The sequence below is a fragment of the Vespa velutina genome, chromosome 24 (genome assembly GCF_912470025.1).
Source record: "Vespa velutina chromosome 24, iVesVel2.1, whole genome shotgun sequence".
In the NCBI taxonomy this organism is placed as follows: Eukaryota; Metazoa; Arthropoda; class Insecta; order Hymenoptera; family Vespidae; genus Vespa; species Vespa velutina.
Genome location: NC_062211.1, coordinates 1,860,844 through 1,877,985, shown reverse-complemented (window position 1 = coordinate 1,877,985; position 17,142 = coordinate 1,860,844). Strand labels below are relative to the sequence as shown.

The 17,142-nt window shown below is 28.5% G+C and overlaps 2 protein-coding genes and 1 long non-coding RNA gene across 4 annotated transcripts in view; all 3 read left to right on the top strand.

Moving 5' to 3' along the window:
• LOC124956864 overlaps window positions 1–4,199 on the top strand; it is a 5,919-nt gene extending 1,720 nt beyond the window's left edge. The window contains exons 1-2 of the long non-coding RNA XR_007103384.1: window positions 1–3,458; window positions 3,742–4,199. The exon at window positions 1–3,458 is cut by the window's left edge and continues 1,720 nt beyond it. This is a non-coding gene — a long non-coding RNA (uncharacterized LOC124956864). The remainder of the gene's footprint in view (window positions 3,459–3,741) is intronic.
• Window positions 4,200–6,354: 2,155 nt separating this feature from the next.
• On the top strand, window positions 6,355–10,296 carry LOC124956862 (Meckel syndrome type 1 protein-like). Of its 2 annotated transcripts, XM_047513198.1 has the most exons (4): window positions 6,355–6,731; window positions 7,738–8,437; window positions 9,219–9,574; window positions 9,708–10,296. In XM_047513198.1, exons 1-4 carry the CDS (start codon window positions 6,655–6,657, stop codon window positions 10,111–10,113), a joined length of 1,539 nt encoding a protein of 512 aa, XP_047369154.1. In that variant the 5' UTR covers window positions 6,355–6,654; the 3' UTR covers window positions 10,114–10,296. The 2 variants fall into 2 exon arrangements, with proteins under 2 accessions (XP_047369154.1, XP_047369152.1); XM_047513196.1 differs by lacking the exon at window positions 6,355–6,731 and having other exon boundaries at window positions 7,135–8,437.
• Window positions 10,297–10,482: 186 nt separating this feature from the next.
• On the top strand, window positions 10,483–16,090 carry LOC124956861 (PAX-interacting protein 1-like). Its single transcript, XM_047513195.1, has 9 exons — window positions 10,483–10,735; window positions 10,952–11,136; window positions 11,269–13,790; window positions 13,927–14,371; window positions 14,497–14,681; window positions 14,772–15,013; window positions 15,113–15,382; window positions 15,481–15,685; window positions 15,876–16,090. Exons 1-9 carry the CDS (start codon window positions 10,640–10,642, stop codon window positions 15,947–15,949), a joined length of 4,224 nt encoding a protein of 1,407 aa, XP_047369151.1. The 5' UTR covers window positions 10,483–10,639; the 3' UTR covers window positions 15,950–16,090.
• The last annotated feature ends 1,052 nt before the right edge of the window (window positions 16,091–17,142 follow it).

Sequence of the window (17,142 nt, the reverse complement as noted above, 5' to 3'; positions counted from 1 at the left end):
TTTTTTATTTTTGGTTCAGGTATAGATATTACCATGTCAATTTATATATATATATATAATACTAGTAATTAAAATTATTATGATTACTTAATTACGTATATATGTATTATTATTATTATTTATAAAAAAAAGAATTTTCATCTGTTACATGTGCGTAATAAAAGAAAAAATTTTTTTTTAATTCAGGTACATCAGGTAACAGACAAATCGGAAGCCAATGAAATAAAAAATATATATATATAATTTTGAAATGCCTAGCTACATACAACTATTATATAATCCAGAAAAAGGTATAGGTAATTACTTATTTCTTTAAAGTATAGTAAAATTAAAAAATTTAAGCAAAATATTCTTATTGATAATATAATTAAATTATAGAGATAAATGCATATATATACATATATATATATATATATATATGCATTTATATACATATTATATGTGTATTATCATGTTTTGTTAAACTAAATTAATTCAGTTGCATATAAATCAACAAAACATGGATTATAAAAAGAAAGAAAAAAAAAATGAAAAGAAATAATACTGCTCCTCTTATTCTATATATAATTGTTTTTCATATTTTCATATGGTATAATAGATCAAATTAATAATTTACTTTTTTATAGCAGTTTGTTACACAAAATGTACTTTTGTGTGTGTAAAAATTCAAGAGTAATAATATGCTTGTACGAGCGATATATAAACAGAAGAGGTAGCGCTCTCACATGTGCAATACGCAAAATTGATTGTAGAGAGATAAATAATACATTAACTTCACCACAGGAAACGCAATAAGAAATTTGTAATGATAGTAAGTGATTACTTGTTTCACAATGCTCATCATAATAACATTGTATATCACAGTAGATCTTATAATTGTGTGTGTTCATCTTAAATGATATTTTATATATATATATATCCATAATACAGGAAGTCATTAAAGCAAATTAATTTTGTTCATAAATATGTTTGTGCTTCTCATGTCGTAATCGATCATCTTCAAACTTGAACAATTTATAATAGTTTCATTATAAAATATTTCTCGCATAAAATTCCGTATAAAAAGGAATTTTTTTTTCTTTTTTCTTTTTCCCCTACGCAATATATGCACTTTGTACTGATTCTTGATTAGTCACATTTTTTGAACAATTTTAATTGAGATATTACAATAGTCGTTTTATATATATATATATATATTTACTTATTTATATATATATAAAAGGCATTATTCTATTTTTATAATTTTTCATAATAAGAGGGATATAAAATATTCCACAAAATAGCTGCCGTCATAAGTACTGTGTATGTAACAATACTGGCCCACCAAACGACTTTTTCCCAAGTTTTTACTTCCAGATTACGAAGGACATTTATACCAACAAGAAGTCCAGCTACAGCTCCAGCCAAATGAGCTACATAACCAATCTGATTGTTGGATTCTACTACAACGTAACGACTATATATTGCTTGACCTACGTCAACTGTAGTTACAACTAGGAACACTAATAATTGAAGGACAGCGAATTCCATTTCTGACCAATTCATCAGTATCGTTGCTACATGTGCGGTAATTAATGCATACACACCACCGGATGCTCCTGCTAAATAAACAGTAGGATCTGAAACCGAAGTTCCAAGAGATCCAGCTATCACTCCTGCTATGTATATAATTAATACTCTCCACCATTTATGAACCATTTCCAAAGGTATGCCTAGCATAATTTGCACCAATAAGTTAACGACCAAATGTAGAACTCTGTATGATAAAATAATGATCTCTTTTTAAAATCTCTTTTATAAATAGGAAAATTAATCGATCAACATTAATAATAAACTTACCCGATATGAACAAACATATATGTCAAATACCTCCATGCTTGGTATCTTTTGTGAGGATCATAAATAAATAAAGTTGCTGCTGGTCCATCCATGGAAAGAGACTTATGTTCAACTACATCGTATAAAAATAAAATAATCTCTAATATCGATATGATTATCATTGCCACAGCAGGTGGTCTACAACTATATTCTTCTTCGTATTGACCATCAGGGATATCACTAGAAGTTTGTGTAGAATATTGTACAGCGATTGGTCTTTGAGGCACCATTGAATGTACATAACGTTGTACAAGATGACCAAATACTCCTTGCATATCTTTCCTATGTATCTAAAAATAAAGATCTATAATGATATTCTATTTAATAGGATTATATTTCTAATTAATAAAAACATACCATAGCTATAAATTCTGGATATTCTAAATATCCAGAATCATCTAAATCAGCTTTACGCATTATTATACGAACAACATTAGCAGGAATATCGTTGGAATATGCAGAAGCTCGTATCATAGCCTTCAATTCTTGATAAGAGATCTTTCCATCTTCATCTAGGTCATATTTTTCAAAAATAGATTTCCAATGCTGAAAAGATTCAATCCACAGATATATAAAACAATTAATAGAAATATTCTAACTAGCATGCATAAGTTCTTACAGTATCATTATATTGTAAAGGAATAGTTATTCCAGTCTCTCCTTCTTGATTAGTCGTCATCCTGATCAGTTTGAAACTTCTAAAACAAATAGAAAAGAAAACAAAAAAAAAAAAAAAAAAAAAAAAAAAAAAAAAAAAAATAACAAATAAACAAACAAACAAATAAAATAAATAAATATAAAAAGAAAAAGGAGAAAGAAAAACTTAATATATAATATCACTCGAGTAACAAAACTATTTTATAAAATTGATTCAACGTAAGCTCAAATAATAATCTAAAGAGTAAAGTCATTGCTCTTTACCAAAATTAATTACCGGTGTCACCAATCTCTATTACAATTAAAAGAATATCCCATGAAAAGTGATTCGACAAATATTTTTAAGTCAAAGAAAAATTCCTTTCGCTTTGAATCTTCGATGAGGAAATTTAATAGAAGGAAATAAGCAAAAAAAAAAGGGGAGAAAAGATGAGAGGACAAAATTGATAAACAATTCCTTATTTTGAGACAAATTAAAATTAAAAGAAAAAGAAAAAGAAAAAGAAAAAACAGATACCTATAGATTTGTATGAGCTCAGGTGAGTGAATGTTCTTCAGATACGACTCATCGATGTCAGAGTAAACTCAAACGATAGATAGCTATGATATCACACAAAGTAATATTGTATATTTCTAATCTATCTCTTATCGCTTTCATAGAGAAATGTGTTATGAGTACACAGAACAAGTACGATGACGACGATGACCACAAAGACTACTACGACGACGACAATGACAACATAAACGACGAGAGTAAATGTGACAATATGATTTCATCAAAAAACCACGATCCCGTGAACGCGTTTAAGAATCCATGAAGAATAAAATAATTACCTTTACAGTTGTGTCACTGACCCCTGTCTGTGTTGTACGGATGAAACAAAATGTTCAAATAAGTTTCATTCATTCATCTTTCACTAATTGTAAAATTACTTTTTTAATATTCCAAGTATAAAAAAGAAAGGAAGAAGAAAAAAAAAAAAAAAAAAGAAAAACAAAAGAAAAAGAGAGAGAGATATTCCCATTAAGGGGGAAAATTCTTTTTCTTTTTTTTTTTCCTTTTTTTTTTCTTTTCTTCTTTTCTTCCTTTTTTTTGCTTTTTTTTTTTTTTTGCTTTTTTTTACCATCAAATCAAATAAGAAACTTTTAACTCGTAACGTCGAATGTTACTATTACTAATGCTTCTTCTACTGTTACTACCGCCAGTGCTACAACAACAATAACAACAACAACAACAACTGCATCGATTCTCTTACTATGTGTCACAGAGTGGACGACTATTATTCGACTTGGCCTTCGCCAGGTGTGCCTAACAATAACTCCCATCATTTCGTATTTCATAGATAGAGGTCAAGAAGTTGAGACTCTATAACTGTTAAACATTACGTAACATGTACCTTATGTGTTTGTGTGTGTGTGTGTATTTATATATATATATATGTGTGTGTGTATATATATAAAAAAAGAAAAAAAGAAGCATGCTTATTTTCAATTAATATAAACACAGGAAGATTGTTTGAAGCATAGGTGTATATAATATCGTTAGATAGGTAAACTCACGATTTATTTTAGTCCGCGCTTTCTAGTTTAGAGGGAGTAAATAACGATGACAGTTAGAAACAAAAAAAAAAAAAAAGAAAAGAAAAAAGATAAAAAACCCGGCATCATATATATATATATATATATATCATATCACTATTATCGTTTACAAGTAAATATATCACTTTTTTTTTTCTCGCGTTTTATCGAAATACTCCTTTTTCATCTCGACAATTTTATATCTCATATAAACGTCTTCCTGTGATATCGATAAAGGTGCGAAGAAGAATTTAGAAAAAAACAAAAAAAAACAAAAGAAAGAAAGAAAAATGAAATAAATAAAGGAAAAAGGAAAAAGGAAAAAGAAAAAAGAAAAAAAAAAAAAAAAAAAAAGGAAAGAAAAGATAAGGAAAGAAAAGAAGAGGAAAAAGAAAAGGGTTTCGCGATTAAGACATTAATTTAATTTCGTTAAATTCGCGAGGACTACTTTGAGATTATCTCTCGTATAACACGTAGAAAGCCAACGGGACAGAACGGACAGGTCTTTGGCGAGGAATGCAATCGGTTTTAAACCGGTTTTACGCCGATTCACTTCTTCTTATTCTTATTCTTATTCTTATTCTTATTCTTATTCTTTCCTTCTTGACATAAACCGAGAAAATTCTTTCGTTAAAATAAAAAAAAAATAAAAAATAAAAAATATGTGCATGTGTGTGTGTGTGTATGCGCGCGCGTATATGTGTTATATATATATATAGATCTATCATGTTTTGATCTATAATATATATAGATCTATCATATTTTGATCTGTAATATATATAGATCTGTCATGATATATATATGTATATAAATTGAAAACAAAATAGAGATTTTAATTATGTATAAATATAGGAATAGATAAGTATAAAAATTTAGGTGAAAGTATGTTACGTTGTCGATAAAAAAAGAAAAAGAAAACAGAAATGAACGTGGGATAAACTCATTACTCATCAAAGCCGGAACTATGACTAGCAATACTATGATTGTTTACACTTTCATCTTTTTCGCTTGAACGATTTCATTCTCTCTCTCTCTCTCTCTCTCTCTCTCTCTGTTTTTTTTTTTAATTGAATATCGTGACATTCGATTCTAAATTTCAATTTATTTATTTAATTGTAAATATAGTAAGTGTAATATAAATTATTTTAGATGTTTATGTATATGTAGTGCTGTATAATATAATATATATATATATATATATATATATGTGTGGTATAATAAAGTATATATGAATTATATTTACATAAAATCTTTACAAATTGCAATATTGCAATCCCTGCAGGAGACTAACAGGAGAGATTAGAATGCATCAGTGTACGCAGGACTAATGAAAAAAAAAAAAAAAAAAAATATAATAAAATAAATAAATAAATAAACATAAAGAAAAATTAAAAGTAACTTATATAAAAGGTATAAAATTTTGTATATATCATATTTTTAAATCATATCATATACAATTAGTAATTATGAAAGTGATCCAAGTCTTATACTTTTTATTTTGGAAATATTTTGACATTTTGATATCTCTTTTTTTCTATGATAACAAAATTAGGAAGAAAATGAATATATTTATTATTAACAAAAAATAAATCTTTCATATGATTTGAAAATTTTAATTACAACAAAGTAAAAAGCACAACAAAATATGTCTTTTAATATTTTAAATAACTTGAATCACTTTCATAATAACATATTGGCTTGATTTGATTTGATTTGAAATTGATTTTTTTTATTACTGCACTTCATAGCACTTATAATTCTAGAAATTAAGTGCCGTGTTAAAGGTGACAATGAATTGCCATCTTTAATTGTCCTTTTTTCTTTTCTTTTTCTTTTTTTTTTTTTTTTCTTTTGAGCAGTATACTTCTGACATGACAATCATAGCAACATTCGATGGCTATTTTTAATTTACATTCTTTTTTTTTTATATCGTATTGATTTATTCCTAGCGTTATACTATTGCGTAATAGTGAAATTACCTTGTAGATCATTGTATTTATATGATAAAGTATTATTTAAAAGGAACAAAAAATGGTTTGTTTTATAATTAAAATATTATTTTAATAAAGTAAAGAATTTGTCTCTCTCTCTCTCTCTCTCTCTCTGTCTTTTTCTTTTTATAGGATATTTTAGATGCAAAATAATTCTTAATATATTCAATGTCTTTTGAATAAAAAAAAAAAAAAAAAGAGAAAAAAAAATTAAATAAATAAAAATAAAAAAAAAGTTCATAATTGTTGGACAATAAGATAATGATTAAAATCAAAAGTCGTTGAAAAATTTTCTTTTAAAATATATTTATAATGTTTCATTGCAATTAGAAAATACGAAATAACAAATTCGATTCGTCGAATGAATCACACAGATCTCTTATTTTGATTGTAACGTTGCTAAGCAACGATTAGTATACCTTTGCTATTCTCTTGTTTACGACTATACTGTTTTTCCTACTAGTGCACGGACGCCAATAAAAAATAGTTCGAATTTTTTTTTCTTTTCTCTTTTCCTCTTTTTTTTCTCAAACATATTAGAAAAATTAAGATGGTGGATATTCAAGGAAGAAGAAAGATTGCAGCGAGTTATCGAGTTAAGCAACCTATATGTAATTTTAAAATAAGGTATATTTTTTTTATATACACACACACATATGTATTGGATTAGTCAATAAGTTATATTAAAATTTTCAATATTTTATATTGATATAAATAATACTGTAATGTATTATAGTATATTTTTAATACTTTATTATATTGAATCCAGTAATATAATAATTAATTAGTCAATAAATAATTTCCTAATTTTCTATAAGAATTATTATTGTTTTATATATTTTTGAATTATATATTTATAATTTATGTATATTTATTTCTATATAATTGGATATTTATTATAGATTAAGTATTCGTACAATAAAAATATAATATTCTCATTTTTATTTATTGATCAACCAATGCATTTGTATATACATATACATATATACATATACATATATATATATATATATATATATATATATATATACATTTATACGTTCGTTAATTCTTGTTTTGTCACGAATTATTAGCAATTCTCATAATAAGAATTTATTACGTTAGGTCTTTACATCGCGATAGAACATTCTCTGTTTGCCTTGAAATTTGAAAGGATCCTGTCACGGATATCCTACGATGTCTAGACAATTAAACGAATACATGCGTATAATTCTCTCACGACCGATTAAATGTTCTCTTATTCTCTAAATAAAAAAAAAAAAAAATAAAAAAATTATATACACACACACACACACACATATATATATATATATAATTCATTAATTATCAACTTCGTGCTCATTGATAAATTGATATCAAATGAAATGTTTTTGGATAATGAAATACTTGGAATAATTTTCGTCAACGTATATAAACCAAAAAAGAAAAAAAAAATAATAAAACGTAATATTTCTCTTTTAAATTTTCAAGCAAAAATTTTGGTTGATTTGATTAAAATTGAATTGGCCAAGAAATATAAGATGAAACACAGGCCACGAGGAGCAAAACAAGGAGGGCCATCTGGCATGAAAAGAGAAATCGTTTCTTATACTCCAGATCGCATTTATTTCGATGGAATCGTTTATTGTTTCAGAGTTAGAGTCGCCCAACAGAAATCTTTGCTGGCCGACTTGTTCGATACCGCGAACGATACAAGAGATTCGAATTATTTGGAAGAAGACGAACGTATTTTTAGATGGCAAGAGAAGATCTTCAGTCCCTTCGAAATTGAATTTTACAACGACGAAAAGAATTGCGTTAACGAGTTACAAAAAGAATATCATGAACTCATAAAGGAAAAAAATTTGCAAGGCTCGCGTTTATATAATTATACAGAAACGGATACGTATTATCCCAATGAAAATCTGCTTACGAAGCCTTATCAATCATATTTGTCATTTAAAAATCAATTAGCATTACCGGCAATACTAAATCGTAAACCGTTTACACTTAGATATAATAAAAATGTGATCGATGATAGAATCAATGATAAAAGAATACGTTCCAATCATTATTTTTATATGGAACGTAGTACAATGTATATAATGATAGATTTAAGTAGAAAGGATAAAAAAGATTTGTTTCATTCGACTGACATTGATATGGAAATTCTTTTATGCAAAATAACTTATGATAAAACACATAATATTCTTACTATGTATCCTGATTTTACTACTGACGAATCTTACACTCTTACAACTGATAATGGTATTAGATATGATTATTGGCTTGAACATATTTCTGAAATACAAACTACATCGGATTTGGAACAACAACAAGAAGAATTACGACAAGTATGTATGATTTAATTTTAAAACAGTACATACCCCACATAGGAAATTTCTGATATTTGTCTTATCATTCTTTGCGGATAAAACATCTTTTATTTATCTATTATAATAATTTCTCTTTTAATATTTCAGTTTTCCACAGTATAATAATTAAGTTTTATATTCTTATAACACAGTTTGCACAAAGAAACGTATACATCTTTTCACTGATTCTTTAATTAATTCACAAAATTTATTTCATTTCTTTGCTTATACTTTTTTATCGAGTATTTAAAAAACTTAGATTCCTTCATTAAAGTCTTCATGTTCCAGAGTTTATAAAAGCAATGTAAAAGTTTATTATAGATAAGATCTACTTTGATGATCAACCATGTTAACCAGTAGATGGTCTACGTTTGACTGACTTTGATATTTCTCTGAATGTTTCCTCCAACACTTTCTTTCACTAATGTAAATGTTCCTAGTGCTGAATGATATATATATATATATATATATATATATATATATATATGTATATACATATGTATGTGTATATATATATATATATATATATATATGTTGGAGAAGGGGTATAACACACACATTACTGTTTATATCCTTCTAAACTGACATCATTACTCACACATTATTACAACTACTTGACTCATGCTTGGTAGAAAATGTATTGTCTTTAGGTAATCTTATTTATAATGATTACTCTTTCATATAATTAGTGAATGTAATAAAAATATATTATATTTTATATCTTTTTACAAGAGAATTTGTTTTTTTTTCTTTTTTTTAGGAAATACAAAAACTTTTGCTGTACAAAACTGCTGAGATATCTAATGAAATAGAAGTAACGGTTCCAAACATATTACAAATTTTTTTAAACATAAACATTGTTTCTGCACACAATTTTTCTTACAATGGTTTATTTATAACTTATTATATCGTACTGCCAAAAGATTGGAGTACTAAGGAAAAAGAACGATTAATTGGTAGAACACAAAAATCTTATTTAAAAGATAAAACTGCATACTTTGATTATATCATGGATATATTATTGGATTTACATTTAAATGTATTAACTAAAAATGATACCGTTACAAAATGGCCATCTTTATTAATATCTGTAGCGTCTCTTGATAGCTGGACCAGGTATATATTTGCTATTAAAATATATATGTATATATATATATATATATATATATATATTATCTTTAATATCATTATATGCTTTTCTAAAGAAACTAAGTTATATAAATGACATGTTGAATGGTTTTTTATATAGATATCGTATAGAAGGATATGGAGTGGTACCTATATCGTTATCTCCAGGCACACATGAATTATCTATACCCACTTGGAGGCCAGCAGGGAATATTGTTGATTCCCTTCGTCGATTTTTTACAGGTGGTACTTACGAATTGGAAGATATTACACATTGTGGAATTCCATCAGTACATGAGAGTGCGACGTTAGACAAATCAAATTTAAATGTTGTATCGAGTGGTTATGTTAAAATGAATATTAACATTGTTCATCGATATAATGTAAATACAATTAATACAAATTTTCATAGTAAATATTTTGAAAGAGAGAATGTTAATACGCTCATGAACAATGTGGAAAATGTTTTTGAACAGTTTAAGGCGGCTAGAGAACGTATGTTACAAATTAGAAATGCAGATCTATGATTTTATTCTATATTCTTAAAATTATTTAATATCTTGTATATAAGTATATATAATATAAATTGACAAGTAATACGAAATAACCTATGAATTTCTCATTCTTCAAATCGTATAATTAATTGAAAATTATAATTAATACGAAATATTGTAAATTAATATAAATTCAAGTAAAAGTATATATTTAAATATTGTAAAAATTAATATATACTATAAAATGAATCTTATCACGTTCGGAATAAAAATACGAAGTACGAATGTTAAAAGACCTTACAAGATCTGCGATTATCCATCGTCGTCGTAGTTACCAATGTGAAGTTCTTTCCTTTTGACGGTGGCTCCACGGTGTTGTATTAATATGTAGTTTCCCTTCTTAGTATAAGACATAACCTTACAATCATAATAATAACAAAAGCGTCGCGGCGAACTATTGTTATCAAATATCGCGAAGTCATATTTTACCAATGCTTCATGGTTTATGTGCAATATGTAAAATATAAAAAGTAAAATTTTCTGTAAAAATTTTGTGAAAATGGGCGACATACGAGCCGGTCTTGAGGAATTAAAACTCGACGGTGCTCTGTTCGCCAATGTCAAGTACTACGTCAGTGGCGAAGGAGATCCTAAGGTATGTTACAATTTCGATATTTATATTATTATTTCATCGATACTAACCTATTGAATCTTTATATATCGATATATTTAGCTCAACGATAAGTACGATGTATAAATGTAAACTCTACAATTCTAATCAAGATTGTAATATATAACTTTAGAGGTTATACATTCGCATTTGTCGACATTATCAGGCTGTTAACTGAACGGCTCATTTAAATACTTATAGATCTTAAACTTATTACAAGAAGGTGGAGCAGAAAGATCCAACTATTTCAGTGATTTTGTTACACACTTAATAGCTGGCTATGATGCCCTTGAAAATGATATATCTGCAGCTAAAGATCTCTATGAGATTCCAGCGGTTACACAGAATTGGATACTATTTTCTGTTAAATGTAATAAACTCTTACCGTATCCTTTTATATATAATAATTTAAACAAAAAATTCCTTTGATCTTTTATAGAAAGATTTTATAAAAAGGATCTTACGTTTTACATTGTTTTTCTACATAAGCTTTTCCCTTAATAGTTATATGTAAATAGGACACATTATTTTTCCCCAGAAGAAAATCAATTATTTTCCAATGTACGAGCATGTATATCCCAAGTAAGTCGGGCAGATAGTAAAATACTTTGGGCAACGATAACGTTACAAGGCGGAAAATGTCAGTTACGTTTAGATAGATATTGTACCCATTTGATTACTGGGAAAGCTTCTGGATTGAAATATGATGCTGCAATGAGACATCATATTCAAATTGTTACTCCTGACTGGGTGACTGAATGTTGTAGAAAGGTTGCCCTTGTCAGTGAAATAGAATATCATCCAAGATTGCTTATTTATCCATCCCCAAATAGTTCTACAGCAATGATCACTGGCTTCATGGATGAGGATACAGAGAATAGTGCTGCTCAAGAAGAGCAGGATAGAACAAAAGCGGTATTAGAACAATTGAAACAGCGTATGCCTTGGAATCAACCAAGTCCACCTGTATCTTCTAATACATTACAAGTACACAACAATGCTAATCATACTGCAACAACTGCAACATATCCAAATAATGGGCAAAATGCAGTTAGTTTGCAACAGCAACAGCAACAGCAACATCTTCCACGTTCTGTTGCTTCAACAAGTTTGTCTAATGCACCTCCAAATGTTCCTTCCATGTCAGATCAAAATATTATCAATCAAACAAATTGGATGCCTCAAGCCTCTCAAACAAATAATATTACGCAAATGAAAGGGATCTCATCACAAATACAGCAAGATATACCTCCACAACAGCAACAACAAATAAATATGCAACATCAAATGATACAACAGCAGCAGCAACAGCAGTTAACACAACAGCAACAACATCTGGCACAACAACAACAACAACTTACCCAACATCAACAACAGATGCAAACTTATACACAGCAGACACTTTTGAATCAAACCCAGGCTCCACAATTACCACCTCAACAACAGCAAATTGTAAACCAACAACAACAGCAGCAGTTAAGTCAACAAACGTTAATTCAACAACAACAACAGCAAATAAATTCGCAGCTATCTCAACATCAGCTTACACCTCAGCAGCAATTATTGACACCTCAGCAAAAACAGATGAATCAGCATCAATTGTTGTCACAGCAGCAAATGAATCAACAACAACTTTCTTCTCAGCAAGCACAGCAGCAACAACATTTACCTCAACAGCCACAACAAATTCCTGTGCAACAGCAATCGCAACAAGTACAATTAACTCAACAACAACAAATCGTTTTACAACAGTTACCTTCTCAGCAGCAACTTGGTGCACAACATCAATTGAATCAACAACAACCAGGACCACCACAACAACTGACAACTGAACAGAGACAACAACTTATTTTATTACAGCAGCAACAGCAACAACAAAAAATACATCAAATATCCCAACAATTACAACAATCTGCACCTCAAAGTTCACAGCAATTTGTTATAAGAGATGGTCAGTTACAGCAGCAACCACAGAATCAACAATTAATAGGTCCAAATCAACAAGGTTTTATAGTTCAAAGAGATGCACAATGGCAACAGCAACAATATCATTTGCAATTGCAAAGGCAACAACAACAACAACAAATTGGCCCACAAAGACCTGGAGGACAATGGACTCAGCAGCCACCGCAACCACCTAGACAATTGATTCAATTAGATGCTCAAACGCATCAGCAATTACAACAAATGGATCCCCAACAAAGAGCACAATTTATTCAAAAAATTCAGAAACAACGAAATTTATTATTGCAAAGACAAATGCAAAGTCGTCAGGCCCAACAAGGCCCACATATAGCTGTAATAAGAAGTCCTGGAAAACCAGGTCAACCAGGTGGTTTACAATGGATTCAACAGCCACGTCCACAGATGATGGGACCACAAATTGCACAACCACCAGGACAGAAACCTGTGCATCCTGGTGTACAACCTCCTGCTTTAACGCCTATCAATTCTTCTAATCAAGTTATAGTACAGAGCGGGCAAAATGTACAAGCAGCTCCACCTTCTCAAACAGGACAAGCATTTCAACAGAATCAAACATTAACTCCTCAGCAAATAGCACAATTACATATGCAAAAACAACAACAAATGGCGAGACTACAACAATTGCAACATTTACAACAGCAACAGCAGCAGCAACAACAGCAACAACAGCAGCAGCAGCAACAGCAACAACAACAGCAGCAGGGAGCTCAACAAGAACCACCATTAACACCTTTATCAAATAATACCCCAATTCCTCCAGATCAGCAGCTTGTAAATGCTAAAACAAAAACTGCATTGGCAAACATGTTAACAAACAGATTGCAAGGTGGTGCAGCAGAAGGTAGTGCTGCTGGTCAGTTAAGATTAATGACTGCACAGCATAGACCACCGCCTCCACCTTCTCAGGATCCTCAATTATTAGCAGCATATCAAAGAAGAACTTTAGGGAACATAACAAATGGTGCACCAACAGGTGCTCCTATGAAAATGCAATATGCTCCTGTTATGCAACAACCTAAAGCTCAGTTTTATGGCCATAATCCAAATTTAAAATGTAAGCATATATTATTTCTTACCAACTATGTTAACCAAGCTACATATATATATTTTTATTATATTGCAATAATTTTTTTTTATATAAAGTACTATTTAGCGTTTTTTTTTTTTTATATATATATATATATTTCTAGTACCACCAGATTTATTTTTATTGGGTTGTATTTTCGTAATTGTTGAGTACGATGTTCAACGTCCTAACGAAGTATCAGTTTGGAAACAAGTGATTGAAAGACATGGAGGAGAGGTGGAACCGCAATATTGTACACGTGCCACGCACGTTCTCGCAATTACACAAAAGCATCCAACAGTAGTGCAAGCATTACGCGAGGGAAAACGTTGTGTTAGTGCTCATTGGCTATCCGATGTTGTTAACAAACAACAAGTATTACCTCCATGGCATGCTCTGCATTTCCCAACTCCCTTTAGTTTAACTGAACTTCCATGTGCAAAACAAATTGTATCTTTGTCTGGATTTGAAGGAGAAGAACGAGCAAAAGTAAAATATATGTTAGAAGCGTTAGGTGCCAAATTTACAAGTTACTTTTCAAGACATAATACATTGCTCGTATGTAGAAGGTAATATTTCTGAAAGTGTAATGAAATAGAAAATATTAAAATAATTGGAAGCTTATAAATCAACATTTTTTTTTATTTTTATTTTTTTTTTTTTTTTTTTTTTTTTTTTTGTAATAAAATTTCAGACCAGATGGACAAAAATATAAAAAGGCACGCGAATGGCAAACGGCAGTAGTAAATGCACAATGGTTAACAGATTTACTCTGTGGACAGACAAGTGCATTGCATCAATTGGATAGCCCAAAATATCAACAATTCAGTCTTAGTAATCCATTTAGATTGGACTATTCATTAGTCCCGCATCTTATGGGTAAATTAAATAATAGATTGAAAACACATAAAAATTCCTTTTAATGTAATTAAAATCAATGAAATATTGCATACGTTCAATTTGTTATAGCTGCATGGAAAATGCCAATTAATATCACGCAAGAATCTTACGACAAAGTTAAGCAAGTTGGACAGGGCCCAAATTCTATAAGAAAATCTAAAAAGCCACGTTTGGATGTACCACAATTAAATAAAGATCCACATCTTTTAGGATTAGATGAACCAATAGTTGTTAGTAATCCAGATCCACCTCCACCAGATAAACAACCAAGGATTTTATTTTCTGGTATTAATCCTAGAAAACATGCCAAGGTATTTATATATATATATATATATATAATCAATGATATTTGATTTAATCTGTATTGATGATTCTCGATGAAAAATATTTAGAGTAATTAATTTTTACAGAGAATTCGTGAATTAGGAGGTGCTCTTGCAGCTGGTTGGCAAGATGCTACACATCTTGTAATGTCGGCACCAATACGTACTGTGAAACTATTGTGCTGTCTTTCTCGATGTAAATTTATTGTTACGTTACAATGGTTACTTGATTGTTCAGCAAAAAATACTTTTTTGGATGAGAGCGGATATCTTTTAGGTGATGCAGAATTTGAAAAAAATTTTAATTGTAATATAGAAAAGGCTTTGGCAAGTCCTAATCGGGGTACAGTACTTAAGGTAGGATAAAAGAAAAAAGAAAGAAAAACAAAAAAAAAAGGAAATAATAGAAACGTTTAATTGACATTTGTTATAATCATTGTCGTTTTTTAATTTAGGGCAAAATATTTTATGTAACACCAAGTGTTATTCCATCTCCGTCAGCTATTGCGGAAATAATTGAAAGTGCAGGCGGAATAATGGAAAAGACACGAAGACCTCTTACACAAATACAAGAGATGAATAGTACCAAATTAAATTACATAATTGTAACTCATGAAAATGATCTTCATCTTCTTTCCGACGTTTTACATGCTAATATCAGTGAGTAATATTTATGAAAAATTCAACAATTATTATTATTATTATTATTATTATTATTATTATTATTGTTGTTGTTATTATTTTTTTTTTTTTTTACTTTATTTTATTACTTTTTTTTTTATTTTTATATATATGTATATTTTGTTCTTTATTTTTTTTTTATTTTTTTTTTTTTTTTTAATATCCTTAGGTGTGTTCAGTGCAGAAATTGTCTTAGGAGCAGTCGCACGACAATACTTCCAAGTTGATACAAATCAAGCATAAAATTTATGCGGTTTTCGAAATGCACTGCATTTTAATCTCTGCCAGGACATATTAAAAATCATCTATGAGTTATTTTCTTCGAGGATTGAGGATTTTACTTACCTTCTTAAATGGGACAATAAAGAACATAGTTTTATGATACAGAAGACATTCTTTTTCATACATGTGTTTAGTATATATATATATATATGTTACCATTCCTTTATTATTAATTAATATTTTAACTTAGATTATATTTAAAATGTATTTTTTTTTAATTATTTGCTTTATTGAATTTTTATGATAATTAAATAGAAAACGTATATATACGTATACATATAAATGCTTTTGTTGCTTCAAGATTAAAAACAATAATAATAGATATAGCCCTTAGAATAATAATAGATTTTGTTTGGAGGAATGGTAGCATATATTTTTTATGTACTTCCATTCTCTATACCTTATACCTTTTATCCTATTATTGGGAAAAAAAAGAAAAAAGAAAAAAAAAAAAAAAAAGAAAAAGAACAAAAAAAAAAAAAAAAAAAAAAAACTATAAATCTATTTTATATATTGTAAACATAACATCACTTATATGTATATCAATTTATTTTAGGATTAATAATTAAAATTATTCATAGATTATAAGAAATGATTTTCAAGAGGTGAGGTCTTTCTTTCTGCATATATATATATATAAAAAAAAAAAAAAAGGTACTTAATAACTACACGTATGTTATTTCGCTATAAATATGTCTATAAAAGTGTATATTTTGTAATAAACTTGATCTTTTTAATCTATCAATTATGGAAATAATGATCGATCCTATATTTAAAGTTTCACCTATGTGTCCTATTATCTTTGAGATTTTATCTTTGAATGTAATCGGGATTAAATTTTTATTTTTAATAACACGAATAGAAGAGAGACAAAATGATTTTGATAAAAATATTATGGAATTGAAATCAATGAGTATTTTCATTAAATAAATATATTATTCCTGTAAATAAAGATCATCAACAATGCGAACAATTGCAAAAGAGTTAAATAAATTATTTTCGAAGAGGAAGAAAATGATTTGGTTTAAGTCACGAGTATATATGATTTACATTAATAAATATTTAACGAAGAATATAATGCTATATAGTTAAAATAAATTAAGCAAAAGAAAAAGAATTCTTTTTACATATCTATGTACAAAATTATGTATTGA